This window comes from Canis lupus, chromosome 23 (genome assembly GCF_011100685.1).
Source record: "Canis lupus familiaris isolate Mischka breed German Shepherd chromosome 23, alternate assembly UU_Cfam_GSD_1.0, whole genome shotgun sequence".
NCBI lineage: Eukaryota > Metazoa > Chordata > Mammalia > Carnivora > Canidae > Canis > Canis lupus.
The window spans coordinates 7,200,665-7,221,600 of record NC_049244.1 but is presented as its reverse complement, the minus strand read 5'-3'; the positions used below and the strand labels follow the sequence as shown (position 1 = coordinate 7,221,600).

The window sequence follows — 20,936 nt, the reverse complement described above, 5'->3', positions numbered from 1 at the left end:
GGTAGAGGCTTTAGGTAAATACTATCCTAGTGAAGATGATACATGTGCTAAACACAGGAGCCCTTTGCTGGCCCTCAGCAGTAAATGATATACAACTCAAGTTAAAGTGCGTAAAAATTTGTTTTGCAGAGCTATGATTTCCTTTCGGAACCCCTTTACATTTCTACTTTTTTGAGTAGGTTAATTGCAGCTGTTTCTTCATTGCATGACACTTTATCAGGCACCAAAAAAATTTTTTTTTCTCTCATGTGCCAATGTTCTTACTCCTTTCATCTGTCTTTTCTTAACCTTTAAAGCATTTCATTTTTTCTGGTTGAAAGGTTTCTACCGCCGATTATTTTAGTCGCTCCAATCGTAGGGGGAGCGTAGTCTCTGAGGTGGATGACATCAGTATCCCCGATTTGACCAGCGTGAGTGAATTGCATGGGGGTGGTTGTGGTGCCTCAGGCTTGTGACTAACGGCTAATACATTAGCTATTTGAAAAGTAGGAACATAATTTACTGCCTTAATTTTTCTTGTACTGCTGTAACATAAAATACAGTTACTTGTTTTATTTTGGAATGTATATATTGATCTGCTCTGATTTTTAAAAAACTTTTCTGTGAAAATTTTCCCCTGTAGAACCCATTAGCAGCTTCAACAGTTGCCAGTATTTTGCCAATTTTGCTTTATGTCTTCCCCTCTCCCTCTTTTGTTTTTCTGAATTATTTTATTTTTTATTTTTTTGATATTTTTTTTATTGGAGTTCAATTTGCCAACATATAGCATAACACCCAGTGCTCATCCAGTCAAGTGCCCTCTTCAATGCCTGTCACCCAGTCTTCTGAATTATTTATTTATTTATTTATTTTCTTCTGAATTATTTTAAATCAAATTGTCATTTCCTACTAGTTCAGTATGCATCTCTAATTGAGAATTTCTTTTTCATATTCACCCCACTATTATCATATCTAATAAAATTAAAAATAATTCCTTAAAACCATCTGATGCCTAGCTCATATTTAGATATTCCTGATCAGTCTTAAATTTTTTCTTTCCTTTTTATTTTGGTGGATCTGTAAAGTCCTGGACAGACTTTGAAAGTTGAACAATAAAAGATATTATTTAGTAAAGTATCACTGATTTTCGGTAACTGGGAAGAATCTGAATAAATTTTAAACATTTAGACTATGGCATTATTTTGAAGAAATGCTTGTCCATTGCTTTTACAATCATTGGGAACTAAATTTAGGAAATATTGTCCAGTAGAGACATCTCGAGGCATTTGTCTTAATGAAAGAGCTCTAACCAGCAGATACTTCCCTGCCTGATCTAATCCCCTGGTTTTCTCTTTGACACCTCTTTTTTTTTTTTATTTTTAAGATTTTATTTATCTATTCATGAGAGGGAGAGAGAGAGAGAGAGAGGCAGAGACACAGGCAGAGGGAGAAGCAGGCTCCATGCAGGGAGCCTGATGTGGGACTCGATCCTGGGACTCCAGGATCACGCCCTGGGTCGAAGGCGGGCGTCAAACCACTGAGCCACTCAGGGATCCCTAATACTATTTCTTTTAGAGGATAACTATATAGCTCATTGTAGACCAATGAAAAGTAGACTTGATATTGATAAGATCCCTCCTACCTTTTGAAATGATAATCTAGGAAATCTGCATTTTTATGTGAAAGATCCTGATTTTAAAATGCTGACAATGAATTCACAATTTTAAAAGAAACTTTCAGGCTTCCCCATTGTGGATCAAATATATGTGTACAGTCTGCTCCATTTATAACTTCTGAGCTAGGAGTGCTGAAAAAGTGTATCAGGCCCTTATTTGGCAATACTATTTATGATTGCTCTAGCCTCTGGTCTTTTTTTCTGCATTGTTTTTTAATTTTTTAAAATTTATTTATATTTTTAAAAAAGATTTGATTTATTTATTCATGAGAGACACAGAGAGAGGCAGAGACATAAGCAGAGGGAGAAGCAGGCTCTCTGTGGGGAGCCTGATGCTGGACTCGATTCCAGACCCCGGGATCACGACCCAAGCCAAAGGCAGATGCTCAACCACTAAGCCACCCAGGTGCCCCTTTCTGCATTGTTTAAGAAAAAAAAATAGAACAAGATACAAGTTTTTATTTCTAAACAAACTTTAAAAAAAATCTTTATTTTTTCTTTTGAGAGAGAGTTTGTATGCATGTGCAAGGGGAGGGAATAGAGGGAGAGAGAGAGAGAGGATTCTTTTTTTAAATTTTTTTTAAATTTTTATTTATTTAGGATAGTCACAGAGAGAGAGAGAGAGAGAGAGAGGCAGAGGGAGAAGCAGGCTCCATGCACCGGGAGCCCGACGTGGGATTCGATCCCAGATATCCAGGATCGCGCCCTGGGCCAAAGGCAGGCGCCAAGCCACTGCGCCACCCAGAGATCCCGAGACAGAGGATTCTAAGCAGACTTCTCATTTAGCACAGGGCCTGACCTGAGGCTTGATCTCATGATTCTGAGATCGTGACCTGAGCCGAAATCAAGAGTCAAATGCTTAACTGACTGAGCCATAGAGGTGCCTCTCTAAACAACTTTTAGATGACAGTATCAGAATGTATTCACAACTAAAATGCTCTATTTCTATTCAAAAAGGTTCAGTTGTATTTTACCATTTTAGTAAGGTAAAATCATCTGTCAAACTAAGTAGCCATATACTGAAATGAGGTTCAAAGGGTCTTTTTTTTTTTTTTCCAAAGGGTCTTTTAATCCGAGAATAAACATCTTTCTTTTACAAAGAAATAAGGAGCTTAAAGCATTTGACAAGATATGTATTCTAAGAAATATTTCTCACATGTGCTCATTTCAACAAATACTCAAGGAGTTTAGATTTAAAGAGAATCCATAGTCTCTAATGTCAAAAGCAAAGTATTTTCAGACCTAGACATAAATAAGGCAAAGGCATTTATCACTGAAATGTGGGAAAGATTATATTTAAGATTTTGTTTACTGGTTGATAATTTGAAATTCTTTAAGTAAATGCTACTTTTGAATTGTTAAGCATTCAAACTGGAATATGAAGTCTACCACCATGCTTTTCTTTTTTCCCTTTTTTTTTTTTTTTTAAGATTTATATATTTGAGAGAGAGTGCATGCTTGAGCAGGGGTTGGTGGGGTGGGGAGAGGGAGAGGGAGAGAGAATCTGCAGCAGACTCCCCACTGAGCCAGGGAGCCAGAAGTGGGGCTCCATCTCAGAACCCTGAGATCATGACCTGAGCCAAAAGTAAGAATCTAATGCTTAACCCACTGAGCCACCCAGGTGCCCATGCTCTCCTTTTCACATTAATACTAATATGAAATATTGCAAGCTTGTTAGCTGACTTCCAAGTTCCACCTATCAAAGAAACCCTTTTCCTGATTGGAAAATTACCTGTTTAATTATTTAAGGATACAATGACATAATATTTACTTGAAATTTTTGGGACTAGTAGGCTATAGTTAACATTAATGACCAACTCCCAAGGACTATATTTGGGGGGGGGAAGAAAAAAAAGCTTTGCTTAATGTTTTTTTGTTTTGGGTTTTTTTTTTTAATCTACTTTTTTATTAGCAACTTTCTTTTTTAATAATTTGATTTACCTCTGGTATTTTTCTGTCAGTTTAATTTGCATGTTTTATAGAATTGTTACAATATAGTTTATACAGCCTTTGTTTTCTGATTTCTCACTCACTAATCTTATAAATGTTTTATATATTAGTACATATTCATTTTTTCCATTGTTTTTTATACACAGGTTTTTTTAATTAGCTGTGGTTACCATGTTTTGCATTAGATCATCTTTATTCATCTTACAGTTGAAAGCATACATCTTTTTGCCAATCTTTCTGTATTTTGTGCCTTAATATATTAAACATGATTAAATTTTATTCCATTTAAAAGCCTTTTAGTATCCAGCAGTCTCTGGGTCATCATTATGAACATTAACTTGTCATTACAGAGCAGTTGTATAGTAGACCTCCTGGGATGCTAGAGAAAGCATTGGGGCTTTTATTTTAGAACACCAGTTTTCAAGTAGCTTTTTGTCTAAATGGAAGACAGCACATAATATAGCACAATCTGAGAAGCCAGACCTGGAGTCTCTGGCCAAGTCACTGCAGCCCAAATGACTGGACTGCGGCATGGCTGCTCTTGGCATTTTCTGCTGCCTTAACAATCCCTGAGGTTTGGCACTTGATCAGTTTGGGTTGCGACAGTTGGGATCTGTCAGAAGACAGTGAAACCAATAGATAGAATCAACATTGCGATGGACTAGTTCAGTGATGCAGCCTCCGAAATGTAAGATCATTCCAAGGTGACTGTTAAAAAAAAGGGGTGGGTTTGGGGGGGATCATTTTTTGAGAGGGGAATATAAGCCAGGATTTCAGATATTCAGATTGACCTAGAAGAGTGTTTCTGAAGGTTTCTTGTTTTTCTCTTTAACTAATAAAAAGAGAGCTGGGGGAAAATACAGCATTTTTATTCAGATATGGTATTTCTTTGATTCTGAAGAATAACACTTTAAATATCAGGCAATGTGTTTTACTAGTATAACTGTGGTGGAAGTTTATCCCTTTTTGCGACAATAATTTCCAATATTAAAAACTATTGCAATTGCTTGTTTGTTTTCACACATTTTATATGTGATTAAAAAAATCGAAGTTAACTAAAATCAATTCCTTTTTATGACTATTACAGTAAAAGGTAGCAAAAAGAGATCAAAGTCTAAGATAGTATTTATATTACTGATATAGTACTTCTGATAAAGTAAACACCTTTAATTGTAAACTGTTTATTGGATAAATACTGTGAGGGAAGAATGAACATGATAAATGTGGGCAATGAAAGAACAGAAAAATTTTCAAATATGAGGAAGTTAGAGTGAAGTGATCTGAATAGAGCCAGAAATAATGGCATTTTGTGTTTTAATAATTAACCGAGGAAAGTTTTCAAAATTTTTTCCCCTAGATTGGGCTAGGAGGGCTGGTCTAGGAGTTGGAGTCTGGGTATATTTTCCTTTAGTTAAATCTCTCTGTGACTTTTTCCCTCTAATGGTAACTGGACCAGTATATACATTATATGAACACAGTATATAAGTTATATGAATACAGGGTTTAAGATTCACAAAACTGAGAGATGATGGACCCAACCCTGACATTTAGTAGTTGTTCTACTTTCAGGAAAATCTTTCACCTCTGAATTTCTCTTTCCTCAGCCATAAAGTCAGAATTTGGGATTAGACCTATAAGGTACTCTTTATGAAAGGAACACTAATCCTATCTGCAGAAGATAGGGTAACTCAGTTATGGCGTGTCCAGATGACAGGACATGATGCTACCCTTAAAGTGAATGAAGAAAGTTTATAAGTACAAATGGTAGAGCATGACTCATTGACTCATTTGTCCAACCAAGTTCAAGTCCTTCTACATGCCAGGTGTTCTTTTTGATGTTAGGGATACAGAAATGAACATATAGACCTAGAGTTTACCTTACGGAGAAAGAAATCAGACAATAAATAAATTAACATGAAGTCAGAGAGTCATAAATGCCATGAAGAAAAATGAGGTCATTTCTTTAATTCCTGAATCTTGGTAAGGAGAAAAAGAGGATATAGAATATATTTGGGACATTAGTTTAGAATTTGTTAAAGACTCGGGGGCTGGTTGCCCTTGGATTGAGAATTGGAAGGTTTGGTTGTCAAATAGTAGGAAGAGAGGCTTATTACCTCGTTGTACCCTTTTGTGCTGTTTGTTTGTTTTCTTTTCTTTTTGACATGTGTGCGTGTATTGCTTAAAAAAGCAAAAACCAAAAAACCCAAAGAACTGGATCCTTAAGAGCTGTGGTAGAAATCTTTCTTGATGATATATTTAACATGCTTTAATCCAATCTGAAGTTTTTTGGCTAAGTGTACCGGTCTTATCTATGTGTCCCTGTCCTAATAATGTTTAGATAATAAAGTTTTGGCCTTTGGTTTTATCAGTCTTCTCCTTTTGATGCGTACAAATTTTTTTTGTGTGTTAACTTTTGCAATGCCAAAACTCGAGTTTACATAAAATTTTCTTTAACATGTTTCAAATACCATGAAAAGAAAATCTTTAAGTTCTAAACTTCTGCATAAGGACAGCTTACTTACTGCATGTCATCCTTAGGATAAGAATTAAAGTTCTTGACATTTTGTCTTATGTGTCTCAACTTGTATTTCATTTTCAGTATGTTTACTTTTAGGTTCCAAACATCGGTTGAACTTGGAGAACTCAAAATGAGGTCACTTCTTTTTTCCTCTGAAAAAAACCCCAGCATGCTAAGCATCTTTTCCTGATTTTTATCTCTGTTCTTTTCTAGTTGGATGAAAAATCTGACAAACAGTATGCTGAAAATTACACAAGGGTGAGTATATAAATTCCTAAGGGAATTAGTTTCTCAAGGTCAATTAAACTGAATTTCTACTGCTATTTCATTATTTTACTACATTTGAACTGGTGGAGCTACTCTTCCTTTCTTCATCTATTTCCTGTTCTTGACCCCCCAAATTCCTCTGAGCTTGAATCATGTGAAGCATTGGGAAGAGAAAAGACACTGCATTTTTATTTCCTTGAATGTCACTTCTTAAACTTTTGGCTGCTCTTTTGATTTTCATTCCCTAGAATTTGATCCTGAGAAGAAGCCATTAAACACTGAAAATTAAGTGTCTTTAGGAATGGTGGAGACAAACTCTGAGGGTTTTTTCCCCCCTTAAAAAAAATTTTTTTTTAAAAATAACTCCTTTCTAGGAGTTATTTTGTGTTAAAGTCTCTAACTTCTATACATATTTTTAGAAAGTCATCTTTGGGAAATTATCAGAATTAATTTCATGAGGTACCCAAAAAAGATATATCAGTTCTGTCCAGTAGAGATACAGTATAAGCCACAAATGTACCCCGCATATGTAAGTTTAAATTTTCTAGTAACCTCATTAAAACAGTAAAAAGAAACAGGTAAAGTTTACTTAAATAATATATTTCATTTAACTCATATCCAGAGTATTTCAATGTAATCAATGCGAAAAATTATTAATGAGATATTTTACATTCTTTTTTCCATAGTAAACCTTTGAAATCTGGTTTGTATTTTACAATTAAAAAAAAAATCTCAGTTTGGACTAGCCATATGTCAAATGCTCAGTAGCCCCATGTAGCTAATGGCTACTATATCGAACAGCATAGATCTGTGTCATTTGTTAATCCAGTAGCATAATCTAACATTTAAAGTAACTCTGGGAATAGCAGTCTAAATTCATAGTGATACAATTTGCTTGAGCTGCAGATTTTGTTTCCAACTCTATCAAAGTAGTAGGAAAAGAAAAGATTCTAAAGCAGCTTCGGGAACTCAGTAGAAGGACTGCTAATTAGCATACCAGTTATAAGTTCTGAACTGTTTTGGATTAATCTGATGTGCTCACCCCAGTGTTGTTTAAGATACAGCAAAGATAAACTTAGGAAACAACTTGCACACAAACTATTTCCTTTGTTATTATGGATTCTAGATTCCAATAAAGTATTGGAGTAAAGAGAGTTATGCTTAGTATGTCTGGGCCCTTCTCTGCATACCCCCCTTCCCATAGCAGTCTGCTCTGTCCACACCTTCTCATACACAGGTCTCCCTCACACCCCCACCCCAAGCCCAGTTTTAATTTCCACAGTGAATGTATTTGGAAAGAAACAAGACTTAGATGTGTCTTCTTCCTCTTTCTCTAGCCTTCATCTCGGAATTCTGCCTCAGCAACAACCCCTCTGAGTGGAAATTCATCCAGACGAGGGAGCGGAGACACCAGCAGCTTAGTAGATCCAGACACCTCATTAAGTGAATTGCGGGTAAACCGCAGTCTTTGGTTTGCTTTTTAAAAACCTTTTTTTGGCTTCTTTGTATACGGAATACTGGGACTATTAACATTTAATGTGACTTAGTAGAAAGAAAAGGAGTATGAGTTCTTTAAAAAAAAAATTGTTAAAGACAGTTCAGGAATGTGACTCATCTTAAAGAAGGAGATTAGTTAATTCTTTTTTTCTGTTCTCTTTCCTGAATATTTGATGATATTGGAATGAGTTCTGCTAATTTACAGATGCCAAAAAAAACTTGTTAATGTATGTAAAAGTAATTCAGATATAATTGGCCATATTTTAAATGGAAAAAATGTGGATATACAAGGAACCAGACTCTAGGAATTGTCAGTCTTTTGAGCCATTATGGTATTATCTGGCTACTTGAATATGGTTATCTCTCAATTTTTCATTATAGATGTAGTAATACCGGGGATAACAGAAGTACCAGGGTTGAGTCCTCATTCTTCTTATTAACCTTTTTATTAAAAGATGAGGACTTTGAAAATGTATTTGAATGTCTGTTGTGAGCAGTGGGGGAAGGGTAATAATAAAAATTGCATTCATTAATTGATTCAACATTTATTGAGCCCTTGACCCCAGAGATTTAGGCAATGTACCACATCGTGAACTTCAGGAGTTCACTGTTTCATAGGGAAGACAAACTGATAGAAACCAGTACAACCACATTGTGTGATACTATGTAGTAGCCAGAACAGGGTTATTAAGGGAATTCAGAGAAGTGTCAGCTGTGTTGGACTAGAAGAAGAGGTAACAAAAGGCTTTCCAAAGGAGTTGTACTCTGAGCTAACGTATGAAGGACGAAAACAAATGAATCAGGCAAAGGCTTTCTCAGAACTTCAGAGAACCAGAAGGTTGTTTGTATAGCACAATTGCCTGAGGGTAGGATGAGAAGTAAGGAGGAGAGGGAGGTGAGGGGGCAGATCTGGGAAGTAGTCATGGGCCAGACCACAAAGCATCATTTATGGTAGCCTAGAAGGCATTTTATTTTCTCCTGGTAACTGTGGGATATTAAAAAGAGTATCTGATTTGTGCTCTTAAAGAGTGACTCCAGATTGGAGGAAGCACTGGAGATGAAAGGAACAGTCCCCTGTGGTTGAATAGTGTGAAGTCAAAACTGTGATGGAAAAAGATGCAAGAAACTTGCTCTGAAGAGAATACTGGAGTTGATTGGTCAATAGAGATAGGAGGTTTAGAGAAGGCTTTTGTTTTCTTTCTTAGGCTGGCTTGATTATTATTTTCATTCCTTGACTTGAACCAGTAGAGAGGGAACAGGAAGGCAGAGGAAGGAGAGGGTGACTGAGGAGCAGGTGCCTTGTGTGGGTGCCAGGGTGCGGCTGGAGGGGGGGGCGCCAAATGTGGAGGTCCTGGGCTGCTGACACAGTGAGGAGGAGGTGGGGACTGGGGTCCTGAGTCAGATTGTAGGTGGGTAGGTGCAGGAGTCTAGCTTAGAAATGGGCAGCCTGTATAAGTGGGCTGGGGGGTAGAGGGCGGAGAGATTTGCAGCAGTGACAGTGGCAGTCGAGAAGGAGAGCTGAGCCAGGCTGACATGGTATGACTTTGAGAGTATCAGTATTTATCAAGCTCTTACTATGTACCAGGCATAGGTGCTGGGGGTGCAGCATTGAATGAGATCAACTCGTCTTCAGGGGGACAGGACACAGGAGGACAAAGCTCTCCAGCCTCACAACTTAGCTTGTGCTTGCCATTTCCTTGTATTGCTTCTTTAAGAGAATGACTTCCTTGAAGGAAATGAGAGTTTTGTATCCACACCTTCTCCTAGTAGCCCTTCAGTGTGTGCCTGTTGAATGAATCAACCAGCAGACAGACCTACTAAGGAGGGATGAAGAGGGCAGGGGAAGTATAATACAGCAAGTGTGTGTGTGACTGGCCTTTGAGAATTGATCCTGCCTGTATTGCAGAATTGTACTTAGGGAAAATAACCGTGGCAGTCATTTCCCCCTAAATCAGGCATTCTGAACAGATTGTATATAACAGGGTCAGGTATAAGGGAAACTGTATTTTCCATTTAAAATTTGACCTGCTTTACTTTTAAGGATTATGGTAACATTTGGAGCAGATGCTCTTTTCTCATCATTTAAATGGCATCCTCAGCATAGACTTTCTCATTTGACATAATGTTTAAAATGTAGGTGTTTAACTTCCTTCCCTGTATTTTCTTTCTCCCAAATTAATTGTGGTTGGTAAGCAAGTCATTGAAAGACAACTTTGTTCATATCCATTTATTATAGTTTTTAAAACTGCATGAGTCAGTATAATATGCTGCTTATAATTAATTTGCTACATATTTTACTAGTTCTAGGTGAAGCATTATGTTAAAAATTATTTAAATGTTTATAAAATTTTAAAAATTATATGTTAAGACTGTTATAATTTATATAGTTTTTTCCATATACAGTCCCACACCCCCCTTTGCTAATGCTGTTTCAAAACTCCTTAATACTAAGGAAATATTTAACACTTTTAGATTGATTACTCTAGACCTTCTCCAGCCCCACTATCACCTGACCTGTTTGCCCTGTTCTGTGGTTTAGAGTGGCAGTTATGCTGTGTACTTTGATTTTTCTGCTTTTAGTCTGGAATATACAAAAATAATTCACATTTTCATCTGAATTCTTTGAGACTTAAGATATGTTTGTGCATGGTTTTATGCAATGGTTCATTCCTATGTCCTGCAGGATATCTATGACCTTAAGGACCAGATACAGGATGTAGAAGGGAGATACATGCAAGGGCTTAAAGAACTAAAGGTATCAGGGCCCATTCTGCAGCCCAAGCATGCTGTCTGTACGCAGAAGGGTTGGGTAACAGTGGTTTCACAAGTTCTGTTAACCCCAGTGCACATAGCTTTACTAACAGTGTTTGTCTTTCAAGCATGTGCTTAACCTGCAATGTGTAGGAAAGGTGAACTTCCAGTATCTGCTTATGTCTAAATGTTTGGTAGAGTTTTTGGAATATTCAGTAAAAGATATTACACCTGAGAGTTTTTAAACTTTGTAAAATACTTGCATGTCCCTTGTGTCTTAGCCATACAAAATCAAATTGGGCAAACTCTTAAAAAGTACTCTGCAAATAAATATATATTTTTTTAAATTGAAAATTTGACCTTAACATTCTTCCATGCTAAATGAGAGAATATTGCCTATTTCTGTTACCAAATTCAGTCAATATTAAAGGCAAGAGAAAGATATCTAAGAATGCATTATTATAAATATTCCTTTTAGAGGAAGGACCCTGAGGTAGGACGCCTATGTTTTTGTTTTGTTTCTTCTTCTTTTCTTTTTTAAACTATAGCTCAAAAAGGATTACACAGATTCAGTGCTTTAAAGAATTTGGGAGGTAAATTTAGATGGGCCTAAATCTTTTCCAAGTGAGGATTGCTACCAGTTTTCAATATAAGTGTCCATGTGAGGCAGACTTTTTGGTTGTCATTGGTGCTTGCTCTTCCCCGTGTTTTATTATGAAGTTCAAATCTAATATGAGGAAACTTAAAGTTTCTCTGAACACGTACATGTCCCTATTTCAAATAGAAAATACACATCAGGCCTCTAAAATCATAAGCCATTCAGAAAAGTGACTCAGGATATGCCCATAGGCCTGATGGGGCAGGGCTTTCATCATCTTCCCTGGTGTGATGTGAGGTAGGTAGCTCAGTTACCAGTCAAAAACTTCATGTGGATGATTATTGTCCCTTACTGACTCAGGACCAAAAAGGGTGTAGGAAGTCCTGCAAAGTGAGGCCACTGAGATGACAGTGTGTGGCTATCAGTAAACAATAGGAGAATTACAAAGGTAGTATGCAGATGTGCTCAGTTAATCTTAATGGCTCTAATCTTCAGGATTTAATTCCCTTTTAAGATTTTAGAGATAAGACTTTTGGAAATATCTTGGATCAAGGGAAAAAAATCCAATGTATTAAATAAATACACTCATTGAAGTCTCATATATAATATAATCTATCAGGAAAGCAAGTGATTCAGAGGCATTCTTCCTTGCCTTTTATTTTATTTAAAATGTTAAAAAAATTTTTTTTCTTACATCTTAGATCTACCATTTATTATAGTCTTTGAAGTATGTAGGAGAACAGATTAAATTTGAGACTGAACAACTACAAGATCCCTTTTAAGAGAAAAAAGCAAAACTTAATGTTCCTTGCATAAATGATACCATGCTAAGAAAACCTGTAAGAAATACATTAAATATATCCATGTTAAGTACAACAGTTTTTTCTTTTTTTTTAAGATTTTATTTATTAATTTGAGAGAGAGAAAGAGAGCACGAGCAAGGGGAGAAGCAGAGGCAGAGGGAGAAGCAGGCTCCTTGGTGAGGAGGAGCCCCATGCCAGCTCCATCCCAGGACCCTGAGATCACAACTGGAGCCAAAGCAACCACTTAACTGACTGAGCTACCCAGGCGCCCCTCCATGTTCAGTACAACAGTTTTAAGCATATCCAGAGTAATAGAAAAATCACTTTGTGATATACCGTAGTGTACCCAGTTTATTTTTTTCATTTAGAAGAGACCTATTTTATTTATTTTATTGAAGTATAAATACAATACTCTATCAGTTTTCGGCGCACAACATAATAATACAACAATTCTATACATTACTCAGTGCTCATCATGATATGTGTACTCTTGATCTCCTTATCTATTTCATCCATCCTTCTCTCCCACCCCTTACACACCTTTTTCCTTTCCTTTCCCTTTCCCTTTCCCTTTCTTTTTCTCTTTCTTTTTCTTTCTTTCTTTCTTTCTTTCTTTCTTTCTTTCTTTCTTTCTTTCTTTCTTTCTTTCTTTCTCTCTCTCTCTCTCTCTCTCTCTCTCTCGTCCGTCCTTCCTTCCTTCCTTCCTTCCTTCCTTCCTTCCTTCCTTCCTTCCTTCCTTCCCCTTTCTCTCTCTCTCTCTCTCTTATTTATTTATTCATGAACGACACAGAGAGAGAGAGAGAGGCAGAGACACAGAGGGAGAAGCAGGCTCCTTGCAGGGAGCCGGATGCGGGACTCTATCCCTGTACCTGGATTATGCCCTGAGCCGAAGGCAGACTAAGGCAGACGCTTTCCTGCTGAGCCACCTAGGCATCCCTCCACCTTTCTTTTCTTAATTCATGGTCAGCATATAATTGAGCTTATATTTATATATAAGCATATAATTGAGTTATATTTATATATATCCTTGGAGTGACTTTTTTAAGTGAGAGAAAAATAATTTAAGAAAATAGTCTGGGGATCAATCATGGTTGTGTGAATGTATCCGTATCCTATTAAAAAAGGTTACTAGGGGACTCCTGTGTGGCTCAGCTGGTTAAATGTCTGCCTTTGGCTCAGGTCATGATCCTGGGGTCCTGAGATGGAGCCCTGTGGCGAGCTTTCTACACTGTTTGTCCTCTTCCTCTGCCACTCCCCTTGCTTGTGGTTCTCTCTCAAATAAATAAAATCTTAAAAAAAAAAAAAAAAAAGAATACTGAGACATTGGCCTTTGGAGGTGCTTTTTCTCATTGTAGCCTCCATGCAGAACCACTTGAGTTTTGTTAAGTTACAGATTGCTAGACTCTACTTCCAGATTTACTCATTCAGTGGGTCTGGGATGGGGTTGAAAATTTGCATGTTTATCCAGTTTCCAGCTAAAGCTGTTGCTAGTAGTATAGAATCTACACTTGCAAAATCACTGCCTTAGACACATTTAAGTAAAACTATTTCCTAATAGCTAGATTGAAATAATTAAAACTACCTTAACGCAAATTTAAAACTGTCTTCCATGGTCTGTTGTTTAAAGGAAGAGTACATGCCATAAATGTTATGTCAATTTTTTTTATTATGTCAAATTTATTGTTAAATATGGAATTTTTGCATCTATTGCTAAACTATCTTGGATTCTGATGTTCATGCAGTTAGTTATGCCCCATTTTCAGTGGGACTGAGCTGTGAGGAAGACTTTTTTTTTAATGCTATTAGCCTCTAAGAATCATTCTAAACTCTGTATTATATTAGGATCCTACTATATTTAAACCATTATACAATTGATTTTGCTTATATTTTTTATTTGGGTTATATTTGTTCCCAAACCTGGTATAAATATTATACAGCCCTCGTTTGTGAAGCATTGCTATCGTGTGTCGGTGTATGTATCCTTATTGAGGTATACCTCACATACTGTAAAAATTTACCCATTTAAAGTGTACACAATTCAAGTGGTTTTTAGCATAGTCACAGAGTTGCACAACCAACACCACAACCCAATTTTAGAATGCTTTCATTACCCCAGAAAGAAACCCTGTACTAATTAGCAGTCATTCCTCACCCTTCCTCTTCCTCTTCCACACCCAGCCCTGTGTAACCACTAATCTGCCTCTGCCTCTGTGGATTTGCCTTTTCTGGACATTTCATACAAATGGAATCATATAATATGTAGGCTTTTGTGATTGACTTTTCATTTAGTATAATGTTTTCAAGATTTATCTATATTGTAACATCCTTAACTATCATCTGTCTATCTATCTATCTATCACGACTGGTGATATTGCAGTGTATGGATTTCCCACATTTTGTTTATGTGTCAGTTGATGGACATTTGGACTGTTTCCAGTTTTTGGCTGTTATGAATAATACTCCTCTGAACATTTGTGTACAAGTTTTTGTATGGACATACCTTTTTATTTCTCGTAGATAGCTCCCAAGGAATAGAATTGTTGGGTCATATGGTAACAGTATGTTTAAACACTTTGAGGAATTATCAAACTGTTTTCCAAAGCAGATGCATTATTTTACATTCTCCCCAGCAATGTATGAGGCTTCTAGTTTTTCCACATCCTCACCAACACTTGTTAATCTGGTTTCTGGTTTTCTTTTTTAAATTATAGCCATTATAGTAGGTCTGAAGTGGTATCTCATTGTGGTGGTGTTTTTAATATTTTATTTATTTGAGAAAGAGAGCACAAGCAGGGAGAGAGGGAGAAGGAGGGAGGGAGAGGGAGAAGCAGACTCCCCGCTGAGCAGGGAGCCCAACATGGAGTTTGCTGGATCCCAGGACCTGAACCGAAGGCAGAAGTTTAACAGTTTGTACCACCCATGTGCCCCTCATTGTGGTTTTGATGTGCATTTCCCTAATTACTAGTGATGTTAAGCCTATTTTCCTGTGCTTCTTGTCCATTTTCATATCCTATTTGGAGAAATATCTAATCAAATCCTTACCCATTTTTAAATTGAATTATGTGTCTTTTTATTATGGTCTTATAAGAGTTCTTTATATGTTTTGGATACAGGTACCTAATCAGATATAAGATTTACCAATATTCTCTCCCATTGTATGGGCTATCTTTTTTTTGGTACTTTCTTGATGGTATTGTTTGTAGCATAGAAGTCTTTTTTTTTTTTAAAGATATTTATTTATTCATGAGACATACACACACAGAAAGAGAGAGAGAGAGAGAGAGAGGCAGAGACAAAGGCAGAGGGAGAAGCAGGCTCCATGCAGCCTGACATGGGACTGGATCCCCGGTCTCCAGATTACGCCCTGGGCTGAAGATGGCGCTAAACCGCTGAGCCACCCGGGCTGCCCAGCACAGAAGTTTTTCATTTTGATGAAGTCTTTTCTTTCATTGATAGTGCTTTTGGTATTGTATCTAGGAAACCTACTCCTGTCTACTCCAAGGTAATGAAGATTTAGTGCTGTTTTCTTTGAAGAATTTTATAATTTTAGCTCTTACACTTAGGTCTCTGATTCATTTTGAGTTAATTTTCGTGTATGGTGTGATGTAGGAGTTCAACTTTATTCTTTTGCATGTGGATATCCTGTTATCCCAGCGCCATTTGTTGAAAAAAGTATTCTTTTCCCATTGAGTTGTCAGAGTACCTTTATCAAAAGTCAGTTAATCACAAATGTAAGGGTTCTGGACTGTCAGTTTTGTGTCTTCGATCTTGGTTTGTTGAACATTTACATTAGTATTTTTAAAATTTATTTCTAGAAGTGATGACTTTTTCTATGTAAAATATTCTTTTTAACCTTAAAAATTGTTACTAGATAGTAATAATCTACCAAATTTGATATTAAAAAATAGACTTGTAAGCTGTTTTAAGCAGAAAACTTTGAATTCTATAAAATTTTAGGTATTTTGCTTTTTTTTTGCTTTTTTTTATAATAATTTTTGTATTGTTTATGTATTTAAGAATGACCATAATTTGAATAATTGTTATAAAAATGTTTATGCATTTACATTAGCATTATTATGCACAACAGGAAAATACTGAAAACAGATGTCTGGAAAGTAGCAAAATTCAAATGAATATTGAGTTTTCTTATGTAAAGAGAGGCTATATTATGTTGTATCAATTCATTCTGAATACCAGTTTATTGAAAACAAGAGTAACATTTCTGAAAACACTGATGATGCTTCATTTTATGACTAATAGATGTGGTCTATATACCACCACATCTTTTAGAGGCTACACTGGTGCTTAATTTTGTTTTCTTGGATAGCAGAGAGCATATAAAATTCTTATCGTGGCATAATTGGCTTATTACCATCCTTCTGTTTCATGTGCATGTTACTAAACAAGGAGTTTCCCCAACTGCTTGTATTTTGCAAAAGTGCATCTTCATGTGTTTGTGCCAGTGCTACATTTCCTGTTATATTGCATATAAGCAGTGAACATATTTTAGATATTAGGCTGATGGCTGTGACTTTCATTTAGGAGTCTTTGTCCGAAGTGGAAGAAAAATACAAGAAAGCCATGGTTTCCAACGCACAGTTAGACAATGAGAAGAATAATTTGATCTACCAGGTAGACACCCTCAAGGATGTTATTGAAGAACAGGAAGAACAGATGGCAGAATTTTATAGAGAAAATGAAGAAAAATCAAAGGTAATTGTGCATCTTGTATCATCCCTTTCCCTGGTTCAGAAAATTAGAACCTGATCTTTCAGAAGTGCTTGATGGAAGAGTGCAGCATACCTGGGACTGAAGCTTCAGTCGAAACTGGTCCAAAGAAGTTGACACAATATGAGATGTCAGGTCTTAAAATATTTTCCTCTTTACATTTTTATAAAATCTAATTTTCCTAAAGAAAATCTTATGACCTCTTTCATTTTTTGAAGCTAGAATGCAACTCAAGTTTTATCTTTATTTTCTATCTCTTAATTGGAACAATTATAGTGAATTACTAATTTCTTCCTGTTTTAATGGGTTGGAATGCTACAAAGCTCCAAAGACTTTGAGTGAGACAGTTCATTGTTTTCTTTTCTATCATTTTTCAAAATAATCTGTTTTCTAAAAGATTGAAGAGAAGTTTTTAACCAGTTATTTAAAAATAGCAGGATGGAGACATGCATTAGACGTCAACAGATGTTTTCTTTAGAGGTTTGTAAGCTATATTGTTAAAATGAGCAGATGGAAAATAAAAGCCACTGTCCAAGGTCAGATTTGCCCTTTGACAACTTCAGAGAACAAATTGGGTTCTCTTATTGGATTTGGACTTTTAAAGTGTTGATGTCAGTCTAAGCAGAGGACAAAAGGATACTGTCAAAAAAATGAGTTGTGACTACATTGCAAAAGTAAAAAGCCCAGAAAATAACTTAGGAAATGTGCATTGGTAAGTTGTTAGAAACATCAGTAACATGAAGGGAGAGAAGCTGTTAATCTAATCTCAAAGGGACTGGCATTAATACTATAGACTTTAATGGGAATTTTTTTCCCTTGAGGACTGAAAATACTCATTCCAGTCTGTTTTGGTCTTGTTTAAAAAGTGCTTGGAAATGTTTGATGAGTTTGGGGGGAAAGAAGGATGATGAATAGGCAGATATAGAGAATTTTTAGGGTAGTGATACTGTTCTGTATGATACTATATTGGTGGTTACATTATACATTTGTCAAAACCCATAGAATATACAACACCAAGAGGGAACCCTAATGTAAGCTATTGACTTTGGGTGATTGTGATATGTCAGTGCAGGCTCAGCATTTGTAACAAATGTACCCCTCTGATGCAGGATGTTGATAGTAGGTAGGAGAGGCTCTATCTATGTGGGGGCAGGGGTCTATAGGAACTCTGTACTTCCACTCAACTGCATGAACCTAAAAGTGCTCTAAAAAATAAAGTCTGTTAAAAAAAATGTTAGGATAAGAAGACTTGTGTCTATATAAATGAAAAAGAGACCTCTGGATATTTTCATACTGTATGACAGGGCTCATTGAAGCTATGATTTGTTGGCATAGGTGGTTTCCTCTGATTTTTCTTGTTTCTCAAGGGTCAGTTTCTGAGTTCTGAACTGTCATACTTTATGTAGAGTCCTTGGACTCCTTTTTTGCCTTTCCATGCATTTTTCATATCTACTTCTGGCTCTTTGTTTCTTGTAGATTAGAAGAAAATCTCATGGTAAGTATTTAATGTTCAGTACTAAAATGAGTTATCTTTCTATCTTCTCAAATGCCCTTGAGCATTTTTAGAATAAAAAAAAGCAGATCTCTATGATTAACTTACTAGGCAACTTTATTTTTTCCTTCTATCATCTTTTGATATCTAGAGATATCTTAGTATACATAGAGCTATGGTTTTTACTTTTTTTTTAAAGATTTTATTTATTTGAGAGCAGAGAGAGAGAGAGAGAGAGCGCGCGTGTGCGCATGATTGGGGGAAGGAAGAGAAAGAAGAAGACCCCCTGCTAAGCAGGAAGCCTAATGCAGGGCTTGAGCCCACAACCTGGTTCAACTTAACCAACTGAGCCACCCAGGGGCCCCTGGTTTTTAATTTTTATGTAAAAAAATTATGCTTAAAAAAAAATTATGCTTTTCTTAAAGAATCATAAGCTTTTTAAATGCTTTGTAAATCTACTTCAGGTACCGTAATGGTGAAGACCTTGTAATAGTGTCTCTCTAGTATACCTTCTCTTTGAGCTCTTCTTCTTTTTTCTTTTTCTTAAAGATTTCATTTATTCATGTATTCATTTGTTTGTTTGTTTATTTATTTATGGGAGAGAGAGAACATGCAGGAGTGCAGGAGGCTGAGCAAGAGCAGGGGCAGAGAGTGGGGGAGGTATAAGCAGACTCCATGCTGAGTGTGGAGCCCAACTCGGGGCTTGATTGATCTCAGGACCCCAAGATCATGACCAATATGATGACCTGCTTCTTTTATTTTAGCTTAGTTTTTTTTTAATATTTTATTTATTCATGAGAGACACAGAGAGATTGAGGCAGAAACGTAGGCAGAGAGAGAAGCAGGCTCCCTGTGGAGAGCCTGATGTGGGACTTGATCCCAGGACCCTGAGATCACGACCTGAGCCAAATGCAGATGCTCAACCACTGAGCCACCCAGGCACCCCTAGCTTAAATACTTTTGACATTCATCCGTATTGTAGTATGGGTTGATACTTCACTATCTTTTATGGTCTAGTACTATCCCTTTGTATGGGTATACCACATTTTGTTCATTTGTGTGTTGATACACATGATACACATGCTATGATGAATGCTGCTGCTGTAAACATTTGTGTACAAGTCTGTGTATGTTGTCTTTTCTGTTAAGTGTGTACCTGGGAGGGGGTTCCTGGGTCATATGGCAACTCTATGTTGAACCATTTGAGGAATGCCAGACCATCTTCCACAGTGGTTACATCGTTTCACATTCCTACCAGCAGTGTATGTGAGTTCTGATTTCACCATAGCCTCACCAACACTTGTCATTGTCTGACTTTTTTTTTTTTTTTTTTTTTTTACAGCCTTCCTAGCAGCTGTGGTTTTGATTTGTATTTTCCTGATGACTAATGATTTTCAGTAGATTTTCATATGCTTCATATATTCCTTGGAGAAATAGCTATTCAGATCTTTTTCCTATTTTTTTATTTGCCTATTTTTTTTTTTTAAGATTTTATTTATTTATTAGAGAGAGAGAGAGAGAGAGAGCACAAGCGAGGGAGGGGCAGAGGGAAAGGGAGAAGCAGATTTCTCACTGAGTGAGTAGGGAGCCTGATGTGGGGCTGGATCCCAGGACCCTGAGATCATGACCTGAGTGGAAGGCAGACACTTAACCTACCTAACTACTCAGGTGCCCCTCTTTTTAAATTGGATTGTCTTTTTATTATTGAGTTGTAAAGAGTTTATATATTCTAGATAAAAGTTACTTATCAGATACAACTTAAAAATATTTTAAAATATCATTATGGGAACGCCTTGGGTGGCTCAGTGGTTGAGCGTCTGCCTTTGGCCCGGGGTGACCCTGGAGTCCCAGGATCAAGTCTCACATTGGGCCCCTGCATGAAACCTGCTTTTCCCCCTGCCTGTGTCTCTGCTTCTCTCTGTGTGTGTCTCTCATAAATAAATAAAATCTTTAAACAAAAAAAAAATTTTTTTTTTTTTTTTTTTTAAAGATTTTATTTATTTATTCATGATAGTCACACAGAGAGAGACAGAGAGGCAGAGACACAGGCAGAGGGAGAAGCAGGCTCCACGCTGGGAGCCCGATGTGGGATTCGATCCCGGGTCTCCAGGATCGCGCCCCGGGCCAAAGGCAGGCGCCAAACCGCTGCGCCACCCAGGGATCCCCAAAAAAAAAATTTTTAAAAATCATTATGAAGTCAAGAATTCAAGTATTTGATGATTTTGAATTCATTGTAGCTTTTATTATTCTTGATTTTCAAATTGTTCAAACTTTAATATGAATGTTTTCAGGTTGATTTCTGAATGATTTCGACATGAATCTAATTTTTTTTTTTTTTTTTGATAAATTGTTTGGTATCTAGCACAAGAAAGTGTTCCAGGCTCATCTGGTACACTTCTTGCTCCAGATCTGGAATTAGCTGTTTGTCCAAGGAGCCTTCGTTCCTTTAGTGGAGCAGTATGGGTGCTAGAGAGCTCTTGCCACTAAGATGATCACTGTTTATAAAGGCTCTTTAGTGGATGTATCGGGGAAATATTTATGTGGGGTACTTTTTTGTTTTAAAGTCAAAATATATTATAAATTTATGCTGGTAGTTCTAGTTCGTGTTTAGGATTCCAGCATTTTTCCTTACCCTCTGTTTTACATATGTATATCTCTGTTTTCCCACTGCCAGTTCT

The 20,936-nt window shown here is 36.6% G+C and overlaps 1 protein-coding gene across 27 annotated transcripts in view; it reads left to right on the top strand.

Moving 5' to 3' along the window:
• The window catches only part of LRRFIP2 (LRR binding FLII interacting protein 2), a 108,325-nt gene that overhangs the window by 64,098 nt on the left and 23,291 nt on the right, over window positions 1-20,936 (top strand). For 14 of the 27 annotated variants that reach the window (XM_038570377.1, XM_038570393.1, XM_038570387.1 and 11 more), the window contains 5 exons: window positions 321-410; window positions 6,336-6,380; window positions 7,727-7,843; window positions 10,570-10,641; window positions 16,581-16,751. In XM_038570377.1, coding sequence (XP_038426305.1) covers window positions 321-410; window positions 6,336-6,380; window positions 7,727-7,843; window positions 10,570-10,641; window positions 16,581-16,751 — 495 coding nt within the window. The remainder of the gene's footprint in view (window positions 1-320; window positions 411-6,335; window positions 6,381-7,726; window positions 7,844-10,569; window positions 10,642-16,580; window positions 16,752-20,936) is intronic. The other 13 variants (XM_038570399.1, XM_038570397.1, XM_038570395.1 and 10 more) reach the window with 3 other exon arrangements.